Consider the following 25515-nt stretch of genomic DNA (forward strand, 5'->3'; position numbering starts at 1 on the left):
CGAATGGGCGAGACACATGTTGGCACTTGCCTTGTTAAAAAAATCTTACAAAATGTTGTGGATCGAACTACTCTCTCATTTTTTGAGCAGTTGACCCCAAATTTGGCATATGTGACCACTATCAAAGGTAGATGTGCAAGACACATTTTTTGTTAGTATCGCATAATGCGTTGCCATGGCAACGGCATATTTTCATAAAAATTTGTGGATCAAATTACTCTTTCACTTTTTGAGCAATTGACCCCAAATTTGGCATATATGACCTCTATCAAAGATAGATGTGCAATGCACCTTTTTCGTTAGTATTGCATCATGCGTTGCCATGGCAATAGCAAATTTAAAAAAAAAATTTGCAAAATGTTGTGGATCGAACTTTTATAGCAATTCAATTGAAAGTTGGGATATATGATCAATGTAATGTGTAGTTGTGCAGGGTGCCTTTTTTTGTTTGTGAATAAAACTGTTGCCATTGCAACAGCAGTTTTTTATACTAATCATACAATAATACGTTCATTTTGGCACATATGACCACTGCAGTATGTAGATGTGGAGAACACATCTTCAGTCGATGTTAGAACAATGCGTTTCCATGGTAACAGCATTTTTTCACTAAAAAGAATACAAAAATATTGTGGATTCAGCTAACTCCCTCAGTCTTTGAGCATATGGCTTGAATTTTAGCGCATATGACCACTGCAGTATGTAGATGTGCAAAACACATCTGTCGATGTTAGAACAATGCGTTTCCATGGTAACAGCATTTCTTCAATAAAAAGAATACAAAAGTATTGTGGATTCAGCTAACTCCCTCAGTCTTTGAGCATATGGCTTGAAATTTGGCACATTTGACCGCTATAGTACATAGATGTGCAAACTTAATCTTTTGTCATTGTTGAATAATGCGTTGCCATGGTAACAGCATATTTTGAATGAAAATCATACAAAAATACTGTGGATTCATTTAACTCTCTCAGTCTGTAAGCATTTGGCCTGAAATTTGGCACATGTGACCGCTATAGTACGAAGAAGTGCAAACTATCTTTCGTCATTGTTGAACAAAGTGTTGCCATGGTAACAGTATATTTTGAATGAAAATCATATAAATGTTTTGGTTTAGCTAACTCTCAGTTATTTTGAGCATTTGGCTTCAAATTTGGCACATGTGACTACTATATTACCTAGATATGCAAAATTTATCTTTCTTCATTGTTGAAAATGTGTTGCCGTGGTACTAGCATATTTTGACTGAAAATCATGAGATAATGTGAATTCAGCTAACTCCTTCAGCTTAATTGACCATTTGACTTGAAATTTGGCACATGTGATGGCTATGATATATAGGGTTACAGCTCGTTATTCCGAGGGTTCGTTATTCCGAAGGCTCTTCAGTCTGAAGATTCGTTATTCCGAAGGTTCGTTTTTCCGAATTTCATTTTCGGATGAACAAATCTTCGGAATAACGAACCTTCGGAATAATGCCACAAATGTTCGGATTAACGAACCCTTTTTCATTTCCGGATTAACGAACCTCTAGGTATAGGGAATTTGTGTGTTTCGGATTAACGAACCTTCGGAATAACGAACCTTCGAAATATCAAACCTTCGGAATAACGAACAGCACCCGATATATAGTTGTGCAAACTTCATTATTTGCTAATGTCAACATTGTGTTGCCATAGTAACAGCATTTTTAGCTCACCTTAGCCGAAGGCTCAAGTGAGCTATTGCGATTGCTCTTCGTCTGGTGTCCGGTGTGTGCCATACATAAACTTTTTACATTTTAATCTTCTTCTTGAAAATCCCATTACCGATTTTCTCCTTACTTGGCAGGGAGCATCCCTAGGGGGATATGATCTCAATTTTTCAAATGGGCACCATGCCCCACCTAGGGGCCCCAAACCCCCCAAAATGAAGGAATCTTTAAAAATCTTCTTCTCTAGAACCAGAAGTGATAAGAGCTAAGTTAATGCTATGAGTTAGAACATTGATGACTGTAGTTTTAAGTTTGTTCATGGTGGAATCAGGGGTGTCTCCCCCCCCCCCCCCCCCCCTTGGGACCCAGTAGAGGAAGTGGGAAGGGGTCCTAATGGGGCCTAAATTGTACATTTTCATCTTCTTCTTCAGAACCTCATGACCGATTTTCACCAAACTTCGCAGGTAGCATCCCTAGGAAGATAGGATCTCAATTTGTTCAAATGGGTACCATACCCCACCTCCTGGAGGGTCCCCAGGAGGCCTAACCCACCCCCTGATAGGAATCTTTAAAGATTTTCTCTAGAACCAGAAGTGATTGAGCTTAGTTAATACAATGAGTCAGTATATTGATGACTGTTATTTCAAGTTTGTTCATGGCAGAATCAGGGATGATGCCCCCCCCCCCCCACCCACTCTTGGAACCCAGGGGAGTGGGATGGGATGGGTCAAGATGGTGACTTAAATTGTACATGGTCATATTCTTTTTGAAACTCCCACAATGAATATTCATCAAACTTGGCAGGTAGCATGCCAGGGGGTTAAGATCTCAATTTGTTCAACAGGTCATCATGCTCCCTTTGGGGGCCACTCTGGGGCCCAATCCCTCCCTCCCCCCCCCCCCCTCCCCATTAAGAAATACTTACAATCCTTCTCTAGAATCAGAAGTGATAAAGCAAAGTTACTATGAGTTTGTACATTGATGACTGTAGTTCCAAGTTTGTTCTTTGCAGATCCAGGGCTGCCCCCCCCCCCCAGGTCCGGGGGGGGGGGGGGGGGGGGGGGGGGGGGGGAGTGAAGGGATCTAAATGCGGACCTAAATTGTACATTTTCATCTTGATCTTGCTGAAAACAACAGAATGGATTTTCACCAAACTTGGCGAGTACACTGTAGCATTCCTATAGGGATAGGATCTCAAAGTGTTTGAATGGCAACATGCTTTCCTTTTTTTTAGGGGGGGGGGGTAGGGGGCCCACACCTTCTAAATTAAGAAATATTCATTGATATTCTTCTCTAGAATCAGAAATGACAACGCTTTAAGTCTTTTTTTTTATCCATAATTCAAATCTTCTATAAAGTACATTGTACAATGTACTTGGCAGGTATTTTTTTACCAGTGTGATGGAATATGCAAATGGGCACCATGCCCCCAGCTCTCAAAGCTGCCCCCGCCCCAAGTTTCCAATGTTCCCAGGTAAGAGTCTGCAAGGATGCATGGAAGGTGAACTTGCGATACTCAGGTGAGTGCAAGACCCCCAGGTCTCTTGTTTATGAAAATCATTGAAATTACTGATTTTCTTATCTTGCTCCCTTACGTTTTGAGCATTTGACTTGAGATAAGGCACATGTGACTATCAGTGAGCAAAGTATACATTCAATGTTGAACAATACATTGTCATGGTAACTACTTTTTTGTCGATCCCACCGGTAGTGCAGGGAAACTAAGGGATCCCCTGCGGCGTCTGTCCGTCCGTCGTCCGTCCATCGTCGGTCGTCCTTCCGTCGTCCTTCCGATATGCTACAAAAACTTGAATAACTCTCTACTGAGGACTTTAATTTCAATCAAACTTGGAGGGAAGAGTGGTTATACAAAGTTACACATTTAATAAAACATGAAGGTCACCGCAAGGTCAAAGGTCACAGGTCAATGAACTTCAGGGCCCAATGTTAAGTTTTTACGGTCTGTTTCGATTATGGCTCATAACTTTTGATGTATATATCCGTTTGTATCCAAGCTGGGATGGTAGATGTTCCTTGGGGAGTTGAAGGTCACCACAAGGTCAGAGGTCACATACAGTGGTCAAATAACTTTTAGGGCCCGATGTTTAGTTTTTGCGGCACATTTCGATTATGGCTCATAACTTGTGATGTATATGTCCATTTGTTACCAAACTTGGATGGTAGATGTCCATTGGGGAGTTGAAGGTCATCACAAGGTCAAAGGGCACAAACAGGGGTCAACAAACTTTAAGGGCCCGATGTTTAGTTTTTACGGCTTGTTTCGATCATGGCTCATAATGTTTGATTTATATGTCCGTTTGTTACCAAACTTGGATGGTAGATGTCCCTTGGGGAGTTGAAGGTCATCACAAAGTCAAAGGTCACAGACAGGGGTCAACAAACTTTTAGGGCCCAATGTTAAGTTGTTACGGCGTGTTTCAATTATGGCTCATAACTTTTGATCCATATGTCCGTTTGTGACCAAATTTGGCTGGTAAATGTCCCTTGGGGAGTTGAAGGTCACCACAAGGTTAAAGGTCATAGGCAGGGTCAATGGTCTTCCGGGAGTTAGAAAAACATTTATTTCTTCTACGCGAATGGGCTAGACACATTTCGGCGCTTGCCTTGTTATACCCCCACCCACACATAGTGTGTATGGGGGTATATAGGAATCACTCTGAGGTCAGTTGGGCGGTCGGTCCGTTGCAAAATTTTGTGGATCGAACTCCTCTCTTATTTTTTGAGCAATTGACCCCAAATTTGGCTTGTGTGACCGCTATCAAAGGTAGATGTGCAAGACACCTTTTTCGTTATTATCACATAATGCATTCCCATGGCAATAGTAGAGCAGTTAAGCCCTCAAAATCATGTGAATTGTGCAAAATTTGACTACAGCATGAAACTTTCACCAGTGTTAGTACATACCATAAGATTTATTTTAAGATCGGGAGGTAAGTCTGATTTGACCTCTGATGACCTCCAGAGGTCAATGTACTTAAGATATCAGAATATCGATGTTTTTAGACATTTGTGAATGATATATGTGGTTATGCTGCACTAAACATGCATTTATACCACAGAGAAATCATTTCCAGATTCAACAGAGCACTGACAGGTTTTTTGCCTAAACCTCTGATGACCTTCAGAGGTCAATGAACTTTAAATATCAGAATATCGATGTTCTTAGACATTTGTGAATGATATATGTGGTATATGATTCACTAAACATGCATCTATACTTCAGGGAAACCATTTTCTGATTCCACAGAGCATTGACAGGTTTTAACCTTTGACCTCTGATGACCTTTAGAGGTTAATGACCTCAAAATATATTGATCTGTGATGTCATTGGTTAATGGTAACCATTAAGATGTACAAAACAAGCATATCTTGTCTTACAATGAAATTGTCTTCACATTCTTAAGAGCAGACAGGTTTCTACCTTTGACCTCTGATGACCTTGAGAGGTCAATGACCTCAGAATATCAGAATATTGAACTATGACATCATTGGTGAAAGGTCAAACATGGTAAAGATGTACAAAACAAGCATATCTGTGTACAATGACATTGTCTTCATATTCCAAGGCACACAGACGAGTTTCTGCCTTTGACCTCTGATGATCTCGAGAGGTCAATGACCTTAAAGTATCAGAATAGTTTGGCATCATCAATGGTAAACATGATGATGTTCTAGAGAGCACTCGTAGGCCCTGCTTATTAACGAGCCATTACCTTTCACCTATGAAAATCACACAAGGTCAAATACCTCTCATGAAATGTGAGGATATTAATATTGATATTGCGATAGTTCATAGTTAATTGTCCCCGCCGAACGAGTTCGAGCAGGGGACTATGAAACGGGCTCTGTACGTGTGTGTGTCCGTCCGTGCGTCCGTCCGTCCGTCCGTCCGTGTGTGCGTCCGTGTGTGATCAAAATGTTCAAAATGCTACTCCTTCGCCATTTCTAACCCGATTTTGATTCTGTTTGCTTTATATGATAGCACTACATGGGAGCTTTGAAACTTCTATACAGAATTTCAATTGTGACCTTTGACCTTGACCTTTGACCTATATTGTACATTTTGCTTCAAAATGCTACTCCTTCGCCATTTCTAACCCGATTTTGATTCTGTTTGCTTTATATGATGGCACTAAGTAAGGGCTTCAAAACTCCTACACAGAATTTTGACCTTTGACTTCTTTGACCTTTGACCTTGATTTTTGACCTATATTGTACATTTTGCTACAAAATGCTACTCCTTCGCCATTTGTAACCCGATTTCAATTCCGTTTGCTTTAAGTGATGGCACTAGGTGAGGGCTTCAAAACTTCTACACAGAATTTTGACCTTTGACTTCTTTGACCTTTGACCTTGATTTTTGACCTATATTGTACATTGCCTACAAAATGCTACTCCATCGCCATTTCTAACCCGATTTTGATTCCGTTTGCTTTATGTGATGGCACTAGGTGAGGGCTTCAAAACTTCAACACAGAATTTTGACCTTTGACTTCTTTGACCTTTGACCTTGATTTTTGACCTATATTGTACATTTTGCTACAAAATGCTACTCCTTTGCCATTTGTAACCCGATTTCAATTCCGTTTGCTTTAAGTGATGGCACTAGGTGAGGACTTCAAAACTTCTACACAGAATTTTGACCTTTGACTTCTTTGACCTTTGACCTTGATTTTTTTACCTATATTGTACATTGGCTACAAAATGCTACTCCTTCGCCATTTCTAACCCGATTTCGATTCCGTTTGCTTTATGTGATGGCACTAGGTGAGGGCTTCAAAACTACTACATAGAATTTTGACCTTTGACTTCTTTGACCTTTGACCTTCATCTTTTTACCTATATTGTACATTTTGCTACTAAATGCTACTTCCGGTGGGGACATATATTACGCACCGCGTAATTTCTACTTTTCCTTGTTGTTTATAATGTAGGGCTTACAAACCATGCATTTCTGTTACCAAAAAAGTGGCTACTCATTCCGCAGAACTTTTCCGGTAATTATCTAAGTTGAGTATGTGCACAGAGCAAGGGGTGTCGATCAGTTTTCACGTGGGGGGGGGGGGGGGGGACTTGGAAAATACGTGTAAGCATAAGTTCATGGTGCAAAGGAATGAAGCGGAGGGGGAGGGGGAGGGTGTGGGTGGGGGATTGGATTTTTGCAGGCTTAGACCTGAAATCAGTTATTCAGTGTAGCTCTTATTTAACGTGTGCATCATCACTTATATGGAAGTTGATGGGGTGTGGGCGCATCTCACCTACCGCCACTGGCGTAGCCGTGGGGGGGGGGGGGGGGGGCGATGGGGGCGGTCCCCCCCCCCCCTAAGATTTGGACCGGGGATCTGGGAGGCGGAAAAAAAATGCGTGTATACTGTGTCCATGCACATGAAGCGGGTCTCCTTTGCAACCTTTCATCAAATAAGATATTTTTTTGAATATTTCACTCAAAGTGTGCACCAGATCGTTGAATTTCAATTCAAATATGCAAAATCTCTCGTGCTTGGTAGGGGGTATCCCCTTCCCAAACCCTCCCCCTCTGTGCCTCTTTCCCTAGCTAAGTGCACTTTTTAGATTTAAAAAAAATTATGAATAATTCTGAGTGCACAAGACTTATCACTTATATTCCGAAAACTCAAGGTTCCCTCATGTATAAGGGGAATTTCCCATTTTAATTGACCCTTTCCTCCCTCAGCCCCCCCCCCCCATCATTTTTTTTTTTTTTTTTTTTTTTTTTTTGGGGCGGGGGGTGATTTCCCAAATATTGATTCCATCAAATATGCGTATACGAGATATCTCAATTTCAACCTTAAAAAGGCAAAAGCTCCATCGGAAGGGAAGGGTGGAGATAACACTCGCCCACGCCTTCTCCCTGCTCGCCCGCCCCCCCCCCCCCCCCCCCCCCCGCCATGCATAGAAGTAGACTGTGGCTATACCCAGATCGCTTTATTTCAATTCTAAAAACGCAAAAGCTCCGCGAGCGGGAGGGGGTATCCCCCTTCCCCTAAGCTCTACCTCACTAGACTTTACACATACACACAGATGGTGCACATTCGGAATAAGAGCTAAATTCCGTGATTTTAACACTTCGATGAAAAAGTATTGCACCAAAAATTTGCACCAGATCGCTGAATTTCGGGTCTGAAAACGTAAAATCACCTTCGTGTGGGAGGGGATATGCCCCTATCTACACCTTCGTGTGCATGCTTTTTCTGTTTGATTGCTGAACAGACAGCGTTCATAATATTCAGTGTAAGAATTAATACAATAAGACTAGTGTATTTAAATTACACCATTTTATAGGTAAATTGTTCAATAATAGTCTACACTAAAATATACTGCAACCTTAAACAAGTGGGACTGTTTCAACTCGTTAAAACACGCAAAAACATGCATCAAAATGCAAAAAGTTCTCATCGTGGGAGGGGGGACACCCCCCCACCCACACCCTCCCCTCCCCCCTCGCTCGCTCCACTCGCTCGGGTTCAGTCGCGTTCATGATATTCTCTGAAAAGAATTGATACAAGAAGTATGTTTAGATTATACCATTTTATAGGCAAATTGTTCAGTAATAATCTACACTAAAATATACTGCTACCTTAAACAAGTGGGACTGTTTCACGTCGATAAAACGCGCAAAAACATGCATCAAATTGCACCATTTGCAAAATCAAAATGCAAAAAGTTCTTACCGTGGGAGGGGGTCCCCCCATCCACACCCTCCCCTCCCCCCTCGCTCATTCGCTCGCTCGGGTTTAGTCGCGTGCATGATATTCAGTGAAAAGAATTAATACAAGAAGTGTATTTAAATCATACCATTTTATAGGCAAATTGTTCAATAATTATCTACACTCAAATATACTGCTACCTTAAACAAGTGGGACTGTTTCACGTCGATAAAACGTGCAAAAACATGCATCAAATTGCACCATTTGCGACATTAAAATGCAAAATCTTCTTACCGTGGGAGGGGGGACACCCCCCTCCCACGCCCTCCCCTACCCCCTCGCTCGCTCCGCTCGCTCGGGTTCAGTCGCGTTCATGATATTCAGTGAAAAGAATTAATACAAGAAGTGTATCTAAATTTGACCATTTTATAGGCAAATTGTTCAATAATAATCTACATCAAAATAAACTACCATAAACAAGTGGGACTGTTTCACATTGATAAAACGCGCAAAAAACATGCATCAAATTGCACCATTTACAACATCAAAATGCAAAAAGTTCTTACCGTCGGAGGGGGGACACCCCCCTCCCACACCCTCCCCCTCCCCCTCGCTCGCTCCCTCGCAGACTAACCCCCCCCCCCCCCCCTAAGATGAAATCCTGGCTACGCCGTTGCCTACCGCCCTCCCAAAGTTTTTGATTCTTCTTTTTTTTTTTTTTAGAATCTGATGCATACGTTTGGGGAAATATTTGGAAAATTATGGATCGCCAAAGTGTACCAAGTCTATATGGATGGGAACCCAGCAAGGGCAGCGTTGGCGAGGGTAGGGTATTCCATTCCCATTCGAGAGAGCTCTTGTATTTTAAGAAATGACATTCAACGACCTGGCACACGTGCACTTTTAAAGGAATACCTCGAACTTTGTATCAGAAAGGTGTAGTAAGTCAGCCATCTATGGAGGGAGACTAATCAACAGAAGGATGTGGGTGGATGTATCCCCCTCCCACATTATGGAGCTTTTGCATTCTTTCGTTTGCAATTCAATGATCTTGTGCCACTCGTGGTTGAACTACCATTTTGAAAAAAAAGTCCATACCCAAATGTGTAGCCATAATCAATGCATGGAGGAGAGGTTGATACAGCGAGAGGAGGGTATGGAAGGGGCTGTCCCCCAACCCTTCCCATGCGAGGGAGCCTTTGCAGTAAGAATAGAAATGTTTTTTTTAAAAAAATCTTGTATACGCATCTATGATGGAATATTTGGGAAATTATCAGTAAAAGGAGTGTACTAAATCTAAGGGTAGAAACCAAGGAGGAACCAAGCAGGGGGAAGGAGTCTATTGAAAGGAGATATCCCCTCTCACAGAAGGGAGATTTTGCATTTCAGAATTAAATTTCAACTAGAGATTGTAATTTGTCATCACTGACAAATTAAGGTGATCCGATTTTTTTTATCAATGATTCGAGTCCTGATCGCAATAGGCATGACCATACAAGTTCCATCTCTGTTTAGAGACATTGGCCGTGTGATGTTTGCATTCTCATTTAGAAAAGGGAGTCATATCTGCCATCTTTGGTACCAAATTCTGTATACACTGAATAACGAAGATACAGCAATGAATACATATGACCTTTGACCCACCTTTGCACTCCCAAGATTGCATCTGATGAAATAGTGGTTATTTTGTGAAATGATTCTCGCGACATCGTCTATACGTGTGAAAAATATGGGAAAGATAGGACAGGTATTCACTAAGATACAAGATGAAACATTTATGACCTTTGACCCTAATTTACATTCCCAAGATGTCCGATCTAGTAGTTGTTATTTTATGAAATAATGTACGAGACATGAACTAAACATGTGCAAAATATGGGGGTGATAGGGCGTGTTTTTCTTGAGTTATTGCAAAGAAAGTTGCAGAAAGAAAGAAATATCTCAATACATAGAAGATAAGCTTTAATTTCAACCAATTTTTTATCGTCATCCCGACATCGTATGAAAAAACAAAGGAAACTAAACGATAGCGCAAAGTCTCAGCTACAACATATTAAAATCTGGGAGAAATTCACCGAAGGGTAAGTGAGCTAGTGCTCGATAAAGACAATCATGTCAATTTTCACATTAAAGAAAATTCCCTCCCATAGAGATAACACGTCATAACGAAGATACAAAAAGAAGTACATATGACCTTTGACCTCAATTTGTACAGACAAGATGGCATCTGAGTAAAAAGTGGTTATTTTGTGAAATGATTCTTGTAACATGGTCTTTGCGTATGCAAAATATGGGAAAGATAGGACATGTATTCACTAAGATACAGGGTGAAACACTTATGACCTTTGACCCTAATTTACATACCCAAGATGGTGTCCGATCAAGTAATTGTTTTTTTATGAAATAATTCACGTGACATGAACTAAACATGTGCAAAATATAGAAGTGATAGAGGCCGTTTTTCTTGAGTTATTGCAAAGAAAGTTGCAGAAAGAAAGAAATATCTCAATACATCGAAGATAAGCCTGAATTTCAACCCAATTTTTTGACGTGATTCTGACATCGTATGAAAAAACAAAGGGCACACTTACGGTAGCGTAAAGTCTCAGCTACAACATATTAAAATCTGGGAGAAATTTACCGAAGCTTAAGTGAGCTAGTGCTCGATAAAGATAGTCATGTCAATTTTCATTTCCAGAAAAACTGCACTCCCATAGAGATAACACGTAAACTGGTCAAATTTGACAAGATTACTTTCAATCCATTTTTACGAGGTGATACCGTTATCCAATCAAAATATTGTAATTTTATGTTTGAAAGAACATGAAATAAGCTACATCATACTGAAATCTGGGTGAAAATTGACAAAGGACTAGTGAGATATGCTCGAATGAACTTAAAATTTGATGACGTCATTTTGAAAATTTACTTTTTTTACTTTATTAAGAAATTTGATATCTTTTAATCATTTTGTCAGCATTGCCACCCCATGAAATGACATGTACAACTCATCAGCTTTCAAAATATGTACAGAAAATGGGGGGTCACCGTCCATCCTGACGAGTAAAATCGGATTTAAAATTGGCAGTTTTTTGGCATAGTTGCACTGTATATCGCCATTGACGCGCGCGCGGAATTTCAACTTTGACGGGCCCGTATGACGTCATATTGAGTCGGATTGACTTGAAACTTGGTATAAATATTCCTTAACATTTCAGACATCCGATCAAAGTGAAAAAACTGGAAATTTCAATTGCACATGAGCTGTGCGTGCGTATATGCGCGCGCGCGTACGCGTCCGTCCGATTTTTTCAATTTTTCAAAAAATGCTCCAAATGGTCTGAAACGTGTGCAAAAAAATTTTGAGCTCGATTGGAGCATACAAATATTTCAACGCGCGCGTACGCGCACGTTTTAAGAGAAAATATGAATTTTGAGAACATGAGTAGAATGCGCATAATTTGAAATATATGTGACGTAAATTTCATTGAAAAATTTCATTCCATTAATGAGATATGATTGAGAATGTGTTTTCATATAATGACGTCATAGTGACGTCACGGTCCACTGATCACAATGATACATTAGATTTGTCGTCTTTGGGACATGATGCATACATGGTATAATTTTGAAATTGATAGGCAGCGGACTTTCTGAGCTAACCTCTGCACAACTTTTGCGGAGAAATAAAGAAAGAAAGAAGAAGAAAGAATCCGTACAGATACAGAAGGTGATCCGAAGGATACTCGGATCACCTAACAATCCGATGCACACTTAAAGTGAAAAACTTGGGCAGTTTTCTCTCTAAAAAGCAAAAAAGCAAAAACAAAAACAAACAACAACAAAACAAAACATAGTCCACATCTCAGAATTTAATGGGGCGGGGGTCAACTATCCCTGCCACTTCCCCACTCCTCCTCCAAACTGATGCCCCGGTATGTGCATGTGTTTTATTCCACTTGTTGAAAAGAAGAGAGAGTTTTAAGAAACAATATTGTTCAGTGGTCGCTATCCCAGTCAGGTAGATTGTTTATCAATAAGGTGATTTCCATCACCTGTATACCTTAAGATGATGTAGGCCTGGTATTTGCTTTGCACGTTATTACATCTATTTCTTTTTCAGTATTCTCGTTTATATTTTGATTTGAAAGTTGTTTCAAGTTTGTATAACATTTATTTTCCATCTTTTTTTCATGTAGGAAATCACACGCATGAAATTATTGTACAGGAAGGCAGAACCTCAAAAAAGCAAAGCTTGTGGTGAGCTGCCTTACAAAAAATACATTACATCACAAACACAAACACAAAAAACAAAAAAATACATTACATCACAAACACAAACACAAAAAACAAACAAACAACGAAAACATGATAATAGTTCCCATGACAACATTAAAATGAAATATTCCTCAAAGGGAGTAGTACAGAGAGGCAACAATGAGTATGAAAATACAATTGTAGTGACAAGCTACAGGCTATGGCAAATGTTGCATATACCTGGGTACAGCAAACCTCCACGAGCCGAAGCTCTAGGGACTGAAAAAGAAAAAAGAAAATGCGACTTTCGCGAGAGTCGATTTTTTTTTTTTACTCACAGTTTATGTACATGTATAGTATATTTGCATGCATGCATGTGTGTGTGTGTGTGTGAGTGTGTGCATACATGTGCTGTGTCTATAGTGCAACATAGATAGCCACTGCTGGCAGACATTCTCTCAGCTGTGTGCTTTCATCCCTGCCGACCCTGAAACAAAACACTCTCCGAGACCCCCCCCCCCCTACCCAAACTATACAGCCAGCCGGTCATGCACAAACAAGCAAGCTCCGCCCACTTGACCTGTGTGTGTGTGTGTGTGTGTGTGTGTGTGTATGTGTGTGTATGTGTGTGTGTGTGTTGTGTGTGTGTTGTGTGTGTGTGTGTGTGTGTGTGTGTGTGTACATGTGTTATGTCTACAGTGCAACACAGGTAGCCACCACTGGCGGACACCCTCCCAGCCTCGTGCCCCCATATCTCCGCCAACCCCGAGACAAGTTATCCCAGGCCCATCCCACTTCATTGCAGTCACGCACAAATAAGCTCCGCCCTTTTGGCCTGTCACTAAAAATACTAAGTAATGAAACAGCGATTGACTTGAACAAGGAGTTCTGGCTTGACATACATGGATAAAGTATAGATGTGCTGTGTAAATGGACAAAGTATGGATCAATATACTGTGTGTATGTGTTCGACATGCATGCAGAGCAGTACGGCACTCCTCTAATGTAATGAGAATGCCAGACAAAAAATCTTCTTCGGCTCAAGTAATGTAAATAAAGTGGTTTTTTTTTACAAAAGGGACCGACTGTTTAACTTCGACACAGCCGAAATTCAACTCTCACACTTCAGTTTATGCATATATTTCTTAGAGAAAGTACATAAAGAAAAAAAATCAGAACTTTTTATTTAACTTCGAATTAAGTGATTTTCAACTCACTCAACGTCGACTTATCCGAGGTTTACTGCATCTGAATTATCCTTTGCATATTTGATTACTACCAATAATATGAAACCTCTGCACAAATGTAAACAAGACAATGGATGAAATGCACTGGTTCCAACTAGATCGTAAATGGACATGGCACTGTTGGAATGAGATATTCCTCAAAGAGAGATATTGCAGTCTACCAGAGAGGCGACAGTTATTTGTTTACTTTGCCATGTTTACTTTGCCATGATTTTATTTATACATAGAAAAAAATAATCCACGACCGAAAATGAAACTGATATATTATTTAATGATTGACATGATGCACATATTGTGTATTTCTATAGCAATAAAAGTTAGCAATTCAAAAGGCGTGTACTCATTTTACACGAACATTAGCGATGATCCTCTGACCTCTGGAGGATATTGAAAGATATGCATCAAAATGTAAGATCTTGATGTCTAGTCTCATTGGTTTGTAATGGCCAGCTGCTTATCAAATAATAATTATACCAAAAAGAAAATGCATTTTGTGTGTGTGTGTGTGTCCAAAATTGTATGCAGAGTATTACACACAGTTCAATTTTTACTTCCATCTAGGACAATGAGCGGTTACTTTTTTATCAACTACAATGTAATATCAAAATCTATTGAAAAAAACACAGTGGTGGCTGGGTCTAAACACATTATCATTCTTTTTCGTTGGAGATCCATGCCGGATGGTCAAAACAAATATAAAAAAACAGATATCTCAGACCTAATTGTTATGACAAAGCATCATATCCTCATATACCCAACCCAACCCTCTATGTCCAGACAATGTAAACCACCCCATGGACTTACTTGGAGCTTTAGAATATCCTTTGCCAACAGAGACATCCGAACCTTTAGAGTGCCGACTAAGATCTACCATGGAACTGATTGGTATTGGCTCTGCATCATTGACAGCAGATCTCGTTTCCTATTCTCTTTCTTCCTCTACTTCTTCTTCTTCTTCTTCTTCATTATACTGTGTAATCTTGTAATATTCTGCCATGGAGCCTTTTCTTAATTGGTTAAAGAAGGTATCCAAAGAGCTATATGAAACAAAAAACAACCAACAAAAGCAAAAACAACAAGGAAAAGTAGAAATTACGCAGTGCGTAATATATGTCCCCGCCGGAAGTAGCATTTAGTAGCAAAATGTACAATATAGGTAAAAAGATGAAGGTCAAAGAAGTCAAAGGTCAAAATTCTATGTAGAAGTTTTGAAGCCCTCACCTAGTGCCATCACATAAAGCAAACGGAATCGAAATCGGGTTAGAAATGGCAAAGGAGTAGCATTTTGTAGCCAATGTACAATATAGGTAAAAAAATCAAGGTCAAAGGTCAAAGAAGTCAAAGGTCAAAATTCTGCGTAGAAGTTTTGAAGCCCTCACCTAGTGCCATCACTTAAAGCAAACGGAATTGAAATCGGGTTACAAATGGCAAAGGAGTAGCATTTTGTAGCAAAATGTACAATATAGGTCAAAAATCAAGGTCAAAGGTCAAAGAAGTCAAAGGTCAAAATTCTGTGTAGAAGTTTTGAAGCCCTCACCTAGTGCCATCACATAAAGCAAACGGAATCAAAATCGGGTTAGAAATGGCGAAGGAGTAGCATTTTGTAGGCAATGTACAATATAGGTCAAAAATCAAGGTCAAAGGTCAAAGAAGTCAAAGGTCAAAATTCTGTATAGAAGTTTTGAAGCCCTCACCTAGTGCCATCACTTAAAGCAAACGGAATTGAAATCGGGTTACAAATGGCGAAGGAGTAGCATTTTGTAGCAAAATGTACAATATAGGTCAAAAATCAAGGTCAAAGGTCAAAGAAGTCAAAGGTCAAAATTCTGTGTAGAAGTTTTGAAGCCCTCACCTAGTGCCATCGTATAAAGCAAACGGAATCAAAATCGGGTTAGAAATGGCGAAGGAGTAGCATTTTGAAGCAAAATGTACAATATAGGTCAAAGGTCAAGGTCAAAGGTCACAATTGAAATTCTGTATAGAAGTTTCAAAGCTCCCATGTAGTGCTATCATATAAAGCAAACAGAATCAAAATCGGGTTAGAAATGGCGAAGGAGTAGCATTTTGAACATTTTGATCACACACGGACGCACACACGGACGGACGGACACACACACGTACGGAGCCCGTTTCATAGTCCCCTGCTCGAACTCGTTCGGCGGGGACAAAAAGAGAGACATCTGTATCTTTAATAGCAGAACTCAATATTGAGTATCTCTCTCCTGAAGTGTTTCAAAGAGATACAAGAGACAGTGGCCTAGAGTAGCGGTCACCTTTTTGGGGAGTAAGCCTGCTTTGTGTTCTTGCAAATGATGCCTGACATTTTTGGTCATTGGCCCTTTTTGAAGAATGCGGCAATGGAGCCACAACTTCCTGCAGAGTGGATGTTGTGGAGTTCTTGATGCAGAACATCATCGCTGAATTTGCCTGTGCTGTACTTTCTGACAGGGATTGCCTTTGTATTTTTGTTTTTGTTTTTGTTTTTGTTTTTTGTTTTTTTAAGTGTGGCTGTAACACTGCTTGTTTTGCATGTGATGGTCATTGCAGCTAAAGAGTGCATAATTCTCTGGATTATTCCAAACTTCATGTTGTTTCCCAAGGTGAATGGATCCCAGATGATGCATGCATATTCCAGGACAGTCCTGAGCGGCATGGAGTAGCAAAACACCTGAACTTTATATCTTCGTCTGGAGAGAGTCTTTGGTTGAAGTATAGCCTTTCTAAGCTGCTGTGGCGATGTGATTCCAGCTGAGCTTCCTATTGGAGTAGACTCCAAAATATTTTGCACAATCCGCTTTCTCCATGGTTTGCCATGAATGCTTATCTATTCCCTGGGTAGGTCTCGGATGGCAATAGCTAGTTGCAATACACAGGATTGCTTCATGTGGAATGCATGTTGGGCCTCACAGTATGTCGAAGTTTTCAAGATGGTCCATGATGTCGCAGCTGTGGACTGTATACTCCAGGACCATGAGTCATTCAGTCATACTGTAACAACCCACCAGCTTTACACTGGCCAATACAGGCCCACCAGCTGGAAACTATAAGATGCAAATATTGCCCATGAGCTTGACACTTGGGCAAACCAGTCCCATAATGAGTCCGACACATGGGGGAAAAGATCTATGAGACCTACACTGAATAGATTAAACGCTCTGTATATCAGTCTCGTGGGCCTTGTTTTCCTCGAGTGTCGAGATAATGGCCATATTTGCCTATATTGGCTAGTCTGCATAACTAACCCAAACATAACATTTCTATTTGAGGTCACTGCCATCACTCAAGAAACTTAAGCTTTATTTCTGAAGTAATTGACCTCTCACATTCCAGAGACCTGTTACTATAAACCAATGCTCTGTGGAATATGCATACATACTTTGATCAAAACGTCAATGCGTGATTTGTACGTGATTAAGCATTTACGATTAAACCAATGAAGCCAAACATCAATACAGGTAAGCCTACACATATTCTGATATTCTATAAGCTCAGTGACCTCTCATTGTCCTGAGAGGTCAAAGTTGGATATAATGCACAGGATAATGACCAATGTTCCATGGAATGACAAGATTCTTCTATCATAACATAAATGCTAATAGCATAATGCATGATTGTACATCGGGTATAAGTTGACCATTGACTATACATAAAATATCAATATTCTGATATTTTGAGGTCATTGGCCTGTCGCCTTCCTCAGAGGTCAAAGGTAGAGACACGTGAGTAATTTCTCTTGCTCTGTGGAATAGGAACACAATTCAATTGTAATACAAATGAATATGACATCTTAATCACGTTTATCATCAACCAATTGCACCAAATATCAATGTTCTGACATTTTGAGGTCATTGACCTCATCATAGGTCATCTGAGGTCATCAGAGGTCAAAGGTAGAAATCTGACTCGAAAGGCTCAATGGAACATTGAGGCAATTCCTCTTACAAAAATTGGTTTTTAGTACATAATTATCGTGTTTCAGTTACGGGTGACGCATTAAAATATCAATTTTCTGACATTTTGAGGTCATTGACCTCTGGAGGTCATCAGAGGTCAAAGGAAGAAACCTGTCGGGGCTCTGTGGAACATAAAGACAATTTCACTGTGACAAAAATTAAGTTTTAGTACATCATTACTGTGTTTGTCATTAACCAATGATGCAAAATATCAATTTTCTGACATTTTGAGGTCATTGACCTCTGGAGGTCATCAGAGGTCAAAGGTAGAAACCAGTCAGGGCACTGGGGAACATTAAGACAATTTCACTGTGACAAAAATTAAGTTTTAGTACATCATTACTGTGTTTATCATTAACCAATGACGCAAAATATCAATTTTTTTAGATTTTGAGGTCATTGACCTCTAGAGGTCATCAGAGGTCAATTCAGACTTACCTCCCGATCTTAAAATTAATCTTATAGCATGTACTAACAATGGTGAAAGTTTCATGCTTCAGTCAAATTTTGCACAATTCTTCGGCTTATCTGCTCTACTACAGTGGCATATTTTCATAAAAACTTGTGGATTGAATTCCTCTGTAATTTCTTGAGCAGTTAACCCCAAATTGGGCATGTGTGACCACTATCAAAGGAAGATGTGCAAGACACCTTTTTCATTAGTATTGCATAATGAGTTGCCTTGGCAATGGCAAATTTTTGAAAAATTTTACAAAATGTTGTGGATTTAACTCCTCATTTTTTGAGCAACTAACCCCAATTTTGGCATGTGTTACCACTATCAAAGGTAGATGAGCAAGACACCATTTTCGTTAGTATTGCAGAATGCGTTGCCATAGTAACGGCAAATTTTTGAAAAGTTTGAAAAGTTTTATAGCATTTAAATTGAAATTTGGATTATGCGATCAATGTAATGTTGTAGTTGTGCAGGATGCCTTTTTTGTTTGTGAATAAATCTGTTGCCATGGCAACAGCAGTATTTTATACAAAAATATGTGTATTGATCTAACTCCCTGAGTTTTCGAGTATTTGACTTGAATTTTGGCACATGTGACCACTACACTATATAGATGTGCAGAACATCAGAACATCTTCTGTCATTGTTTAACAATGCGTTTCCATGGTAACAGCATTTCTTTATCAAAAACAATACTAAAATAAGGTTGTTTCAGCTAACTCCCTCAGTCTTTGAGCAAATGGCTTAAAATTTGTCACATGTGACCGCTATGGTACGTAGATGTGCAAAGTTAATTTTTCGTCATTGTTGAATAATGCATTGCCATGGTAACAGCATATTTCGAATGAAAATCAAACAAAAATACTGTGGATTCAGTTTATTCCCTCAGTCTTTGAGCATTTGGCTTGAAATTTGGCACACATGTCTGCTGTAGTACCTAGATATGCAAACTTATTTTTTTGTCATTGCTGAATAATGTGTTGCCATGGTAACAGCATATTCTGCATGAAAATCCTACAAAAATACTGTGGATTCAGTTAACTCCCTCAGTCTTTGGGCATTTGGCTTGAAATTTGGCACATGTGACCGCTATATTATATAGATGTGTAAACTTAGTCTTTCGTCATTGTTGAACAATCTGTTGCCATGGTAACAGCATATTTTGATTGAGAATCATACAAAAATACTGTGGATTCAGTTTACTCCCTCAGTCTTTGAGCATTTGGCCTGAAATTTGGCACATGTGACTGCTGTAGTACGAAGATGTGCAAACGTTATCTTTTGTCATTGTTGAAATATGTGTTGCCATGGTAACAACATATTTTGAATGAAAATCATGCAATGATGTGATTTCAGCTAGCTCCCTCAGCTATTGAGCATTTGACTTGGAATTTGGCACATGTGACGGCTATGGTATATACAATAGTTGTGCAAATTTTGCCATGGTAGCAGCATTTTTTTAATGAAAATCATAGAAATTGCCAATTTACTTTTCTTGCTCCCTCAAGTTTAGAGCACTTGACTTTAGATATGGCACATGTGACTATCAGTGAGCAAAATATACATATAGTCAATGTTGAACAATACATTGCCATGGTAATTTTTTTTTTCGATGAAAAGTACAAAGTAAAATACAAAGTAATTGCTAGTTACATTGTAGCTAACTCATTGAGTGATAGTTCTAGTTTTTAAATAAAATGCATACAAAGTAATAGCTGGTTGAGCTACATTGTAATTCCCTCGATATTAGGTGGGGATATTAATCACGTTCAGTGATAATTCTAGTTTAAATGAAAATTATACGAAGTACCAGTGGAGTTTCCTATAGTTGTTCTCCTCTGCACTACATATCAAAATGCATATGCTGACCTTTAAGAAATGTCAAGATTATGTCAAGACAAAGCATTTGCATCATTATGCTGTTAAACCATCTTAATGCTCTGTACTTCAGACATCTGCTAGGCTAAAACCGGAAGTCATAAAGCAAATGCTGATACAGCCACAATTTAGTACATCATCACCATAATCATAATATTGATGCAAATCTCTCCCAGGGCAGGAATGCAAAGTTAATGACATGTGAAGCAGAGGAAATGTCTTTCATAAGCTGAAGGAGGGGAGGAAGACAAGCGTCTTCAACTCTTAACACCATATTGGTGCTCTGAGTGTTCAGCTTCTTCAGAGCCAATATCTTCACCACCTAGGGGTATTGATACATACGATTAAACACAAGATGCAACATACACTACCTTCTTATTGTAAACTTGATTTCAATGCTCATCTTTGTTAGAGTTCAAAGGGTATGTCCAGTGAGAGCGAAGCGGAGGAGATGTCCTTCATAAGCCGACCCAAGGGAAGGAAGGCGAGGAGGCTCCATGACATCAGCAGCATTTTCCTTCAGGATGATGAGAATGATGACTTTGAAGGTATGTCATTGCAAGATTTTTCAGTCAACTCTATACAATAAGAACGTCATGGTCAAATATACCTCCCCCATCAACTCTGAGTACCATTTGACTTCCGTCCATGATACAGGGTGTACAACTGAGTAAGATTAAACAATATGTCCTCTTATTACTGAGGTGTAAATGATGATACCAAAGTTTTCCATTCTTTTTATCATTTGTCAATCAAAGCACATGTTTTTATGACTGCCACCTTCTGATTTTATTCAAAGATGATTAAATCATGTTTACTTCAGTAGTCTGTAGACAATAGAGGGTCATATGGTATTTAAGGATTGGCAGCATCTGACAAAATTTCCATCCTTCAACTCTGTGAGTTTTTATTCAGCAAATGACAACTTAAAACTCTTTGGCCCATTTTCTGCTAAAAACATAAACCGATTTTAAACCAACGTTTGGTCTAAAGTGGGTTTAAAACTGGTTTAAAACAGCTCAATTCAGACCCATTTTAGTCTGAGGTCTAATTTGTATTTTACTATACCCAGCTGTGGTCTCAATCAGGCTTTAGTTAAACCTACTTGGAGGTGGTTTAATTCAAGTCTAATGATAGGTGGCTGTATCCTATATATGCCCTGCAAAGGCAGGAAAGATAAGGCCAAGTAAAAAAAGAAACCAGTTTCTCGTCCTCGCGCGCATCGATTTTGGCCGCCGCATCGATTTTTTTACTATTTACTATTTTCAAAATGGCGCTGAAAATACCAAGAAATTCATAATTCTCGTCCCAGCCCGCTTCCCGCCCGCATCGATTTTCAGTTGCCGCACCGACTTTTTGGATATTTACTATTTTTTCGGCCGCCGAAAAAAAAAAAAGATCGACAATTCACCTAACAATCGTGACGTCTCATTTCTAATTTTTACGCCTTGCGTCCTCTACTTTAATAGCTGTAGACTGTAGTACAGCTGTAGCTTCTGTGTGTAGTGCGTATGTACCGTACGTATGCATTTCACACTGCGAGCTCGGCCGATCGGCAAGAAGGAATGACCCACAAAGCAGTCGAACTGCACTGTAGTTGGATGGGCGGCGCGGCGGGCCGGCCTACTGGGCTGTGATGTACAGCGCACTCGGTACGTCGTGAATGCGATAGCGGCAACATTTTTGCGAACAATCGCTGATATTCCACGCATATTTCGCGCGTTGTTCGTATTTTTCCCCGTTTCTGATATTTTAAGCGGATGAATTGTACTGTACAAATGCTTGTGAGGATTGTACGGTATCGAGTTTGTATGTACATTTTCATGTCATTGTGACTATGTGCATGTGTGTGCAGTGTCGGAAGGTACGGTGCCAGCAGGGAGGTCCACACCTCCCTGGTGCCAGTGCAGTGGCCGTGCCGCACCGTATATCGGCAAAGTGTGCGTGTTTTGTAGCTGTCCAGGGTCCCCATCCCCTGGTCTGTCACTGCGATACATTCTATTTTGAAGAGAAAATGAATGCGCTTTTCCAGCAAATGTAGAATTATTAAATGGGTGTATCTACAAAATAAATAACTTTTCCACGGATTCTGGTTTGTCTCGTATTTCTGCGGGATACTTTTCTTCACGATGTAAATTCACGGACACAGCCGTGAGTGGTATCATCTGTACTAGTGTGTACTGTTATACAATCATTCATCATCCAAATAATGAGTGATTATCAAATGTCTTTTTACAACATAAAGAAACATCTTTAAACGTTTAATGCTAGAATGCCATATCAGTATCATTTTGACATCCATCTGCAATTGTACAAGCCAGTTTCCAGTTGAATGTGCTACAATTGTACTGTGAAGAACTGCAGATATACATACCAGCTGTGTGGACACAAAAAGTCACAAACGCCAATAAATAAAGCAGTGTTTTGAATATCATGGAATTTATTTCAGTCGTACATTCGTTGAAAGACATGTTTTATACCTGTTTCAATTGATAGCACATACGTCAGAATTGCAAGAACACTGGTATCAGAAAAGCCATTACAACACTAAATACCAGTATTAAGATGGTCATTTTCCCTTGACATCTGTAGTGGAAAGAAAAAGCAAATGTATTTCTGCATGCATGAAGTTTCAATTCAAGTATGGCACATATATCTATTTGTTTGAAAATGCACAGAGTGCAGGCAAGACGTACGCTTGGGACCTGGGCCCCGTTGCAAGAAAGTTGCAATCAATTGCAAATAATTGCTAATTTTGAAACAACCATTCTGATTGGCTCAGGGTCTGCCCTATTAAGAAGACATGCATGCAACAATGATTTTGATTGGCCAGTGACAATCAGTTGCAAGTTGCGTTTAAACGCAAAGTTTCTAGCAACGGGGCCCTGGTCTCATAACACAGCTACCAGAGTGATATTTCATTTCATAAATTGAATATAGAAAATTGTAAAGCCCTCTCTCGTTACCTTTCTCAGAATTAGCGGACAAGAAACACATATTACTTTCATTTTGACGATCCTTGAAAAAATAGTAAGATATCAAATAGTAAGGACCTCCCTCATCGCCTTGCTCAAAAAACCCGGACGAGAAACTACTTTCTTTTTTTACTTGGCCTAATGACAAAGTAGTCAAAGCGGTGTAGGCCCATCTGAGAGCCAAACGTGTGTGATACATGATTGTAGAGCTAAATGTACATTACATATCTATTATGGGCTTAAAAGATGCGTATCCATATGCGGTAGCGCTAAGGGCATTGATAGGCCAGCTGGATACACACTATGCAGTAGCGGCATCAATATAATATGCAATGCATTGCACATCATGCACCACCATATGCAGTGTATGATGAAATCAATCTTGAACCTACATTGTATTAGTGGTCTATTCTAAACAACTTTGTTATATGGATAATAAAATGGTTCCCATCTTTATTCCCACATTTGTTCGAGGTGTGTTTAGGCGCACGTTTTCTTGAAGAAGAGCTTACTTACCTCGAGGTCCTGGTTTTGTCAATCTGTTTCGAATCCATGATTCGATCCACGGCCAGCAGGCAGCGCACATTGTATACACATAGCTAGCTAGATTACAGTCAACAAACGTGCCACCAGGCCAGCGCGGTGGTTGATAGGAATCACACAACATACCATCCCACCCTTATCATGCCCTGTACATGTACAGTACAGTTGAACCTCTCGTATCCGGACAAGTCGGGACCGGGGCTCATCCGGATAAGGGATTTGGCCGGATACGGGAGACTCAATGCTTTATACATGTACATATACATACACATGTACTGATGTAGCCCATTGTAGTACCACATGTAGTAATGTGTATACTGCAACCTTTTCATTGTTACACTCAGTAACAGACCCCAAAATAGAGGTTCGTGTTTGCAAGAATGAAATCATTTTCTTTTATAAATTCTTGGGATGATTTACCTAAATAATTATTAAGAAATGTATCAAGTATATGTAATTCATGTGTGTTTGTGTAGGAGTTCTCAAGGAGTTGGGAATCCCCCTTTCCTCCCGTACCACGGTAATTATTTTTTAAAAATCACGGCGAGATTGCGTCCGTATAATAGAGAGATCCGGATAAAGGGAGGCCGGATAAGAGAGGTTCAACTGTACTACAGCTGTAGTATGCGATGCTGATAGACCAGTACCTTCTTTGGTACAAGCAAACGGTACTATCATATACTGAACATTCAGTACTAGAATTACACCATGCACATGCACAATTAACACAAAGAAACACCTATGTTGCTGATACACTACCAATAATCAATTAAAAGTACTCGGAGGGGAGAGTTTCTTTATTCACAAAGCACACCATGGTGGCCAGCTTGTTCATGAATTATTCATGAGCAGTTAAACTGGATTTAGACTGCAGTCTATTTGGGGTTTATTTTATTTAAACCCGAAAATAGACTTCAGTTTTACAAAAGCTCCCTACCAAAATACAAACTGAAACTATAGGTTTAGCTAAACCATGAATGCGTCTAAATTGGGTTTGAACCTCAGTCAACAGTAGTCTTAGGGCCTTGTGTGTAGTCTTAGAATTTTGTAAAGAAGAAAACAGTCGTGTGAAATTATGATTTTTTTTTCTCAATTTGCTCTTTAATTTGGGTTTCAAAGCCAGATTTTAGGGTTCACTTTGTTTTGCTGTCTTCCCAATGCTTTTTTATACCCCCATCTCACTAGACGGCGATTCCGCTACGATCATCAAAAATCGACAAAGTGCGGCGGATCGTGACTTGATCGCTTTAAATCTTCTCCATCGTATCTTGAGCAGTTCAGAAGCGCGGAGGGTCACCACCATCACCATGGTCGGCGACCTTGCTACGGAAGTTTTGAACATGTCCAAAACTTCCTTAGCGAGGTCGCCGTGGTTTTAGAGCATATCACAATCGCCTCACGAGCACATTAAAAGCCCCACATTCGTAGCTCTGACGAGGTAGCAACGCGTAAAGCGTAACTCAAGCACGTCGAAAGCGGCCCCCATCGTCAATGAAAATTACCACTTTTACAGTATTACGTAACAGGAACCAACCATGAACGAAAGAAAGTGATGCACCAGACCAGGAAGGTTGACATGGAGAAAAGCGTATAAAATTTATTTTTCCACGCACACTTAGTACGAATCTACTAGATGTTTATCAAATTGTTTGTGTATCATATACCATTGCAAGTCAATGAAAGTAAATTAAGTTGTAATCTTTTCAAATATATCTTCATAAAATTGTATCATTGTAGGATACAATTTGTTGTTTGTTTGTAAGCCGGTTCTTTAATATTATATACATATTTTACCCTTTTAATTGAATGGATGACTTGCCTAAATG

The 25515-nt window shown here is 39.7% G+C and overlaps 1 protein-coding gene across 3 annotated transcripts in view; it reads left to right on the forward strand.

Annotated features, from left to right (window-relative positions):
* LOC139709962 (uncharacterized) overlaps positions 1-25515 on the forward strand; it is a 143648-nt gene that overhangs the window by 23280 nt on the left and 94853 nt on the right. For all 3 annotated transcript variants that reach the window (XM_071621909.1, XM_071621910.1, XM_071621911.1), the window contains exon 3: positions 20584-20719. In XM_071621909.1, coding sequence (XP_071478010.1) covers positions 20584-20719 — 136 coding nt within the window. The remainder of the gene's footprint in view (positions 1-20583; positions 20720-25515) is intronic.

This window comes from Diadema antillarum, unplaced genomic scaffold (assembly GCF_040938485.1).
Source record: "Diadema antillarum isolate AM-2024a unplaced genomic scaffold, OU_Dant_1.0 seq00001483_RagTag, whole genome shotgun sequence".
NCBI lineage: Eukaryota > Metazoa > Echinodermata > Echinoidea > Diadematoida > Diadematidae > Diadema > Diadema antillarum.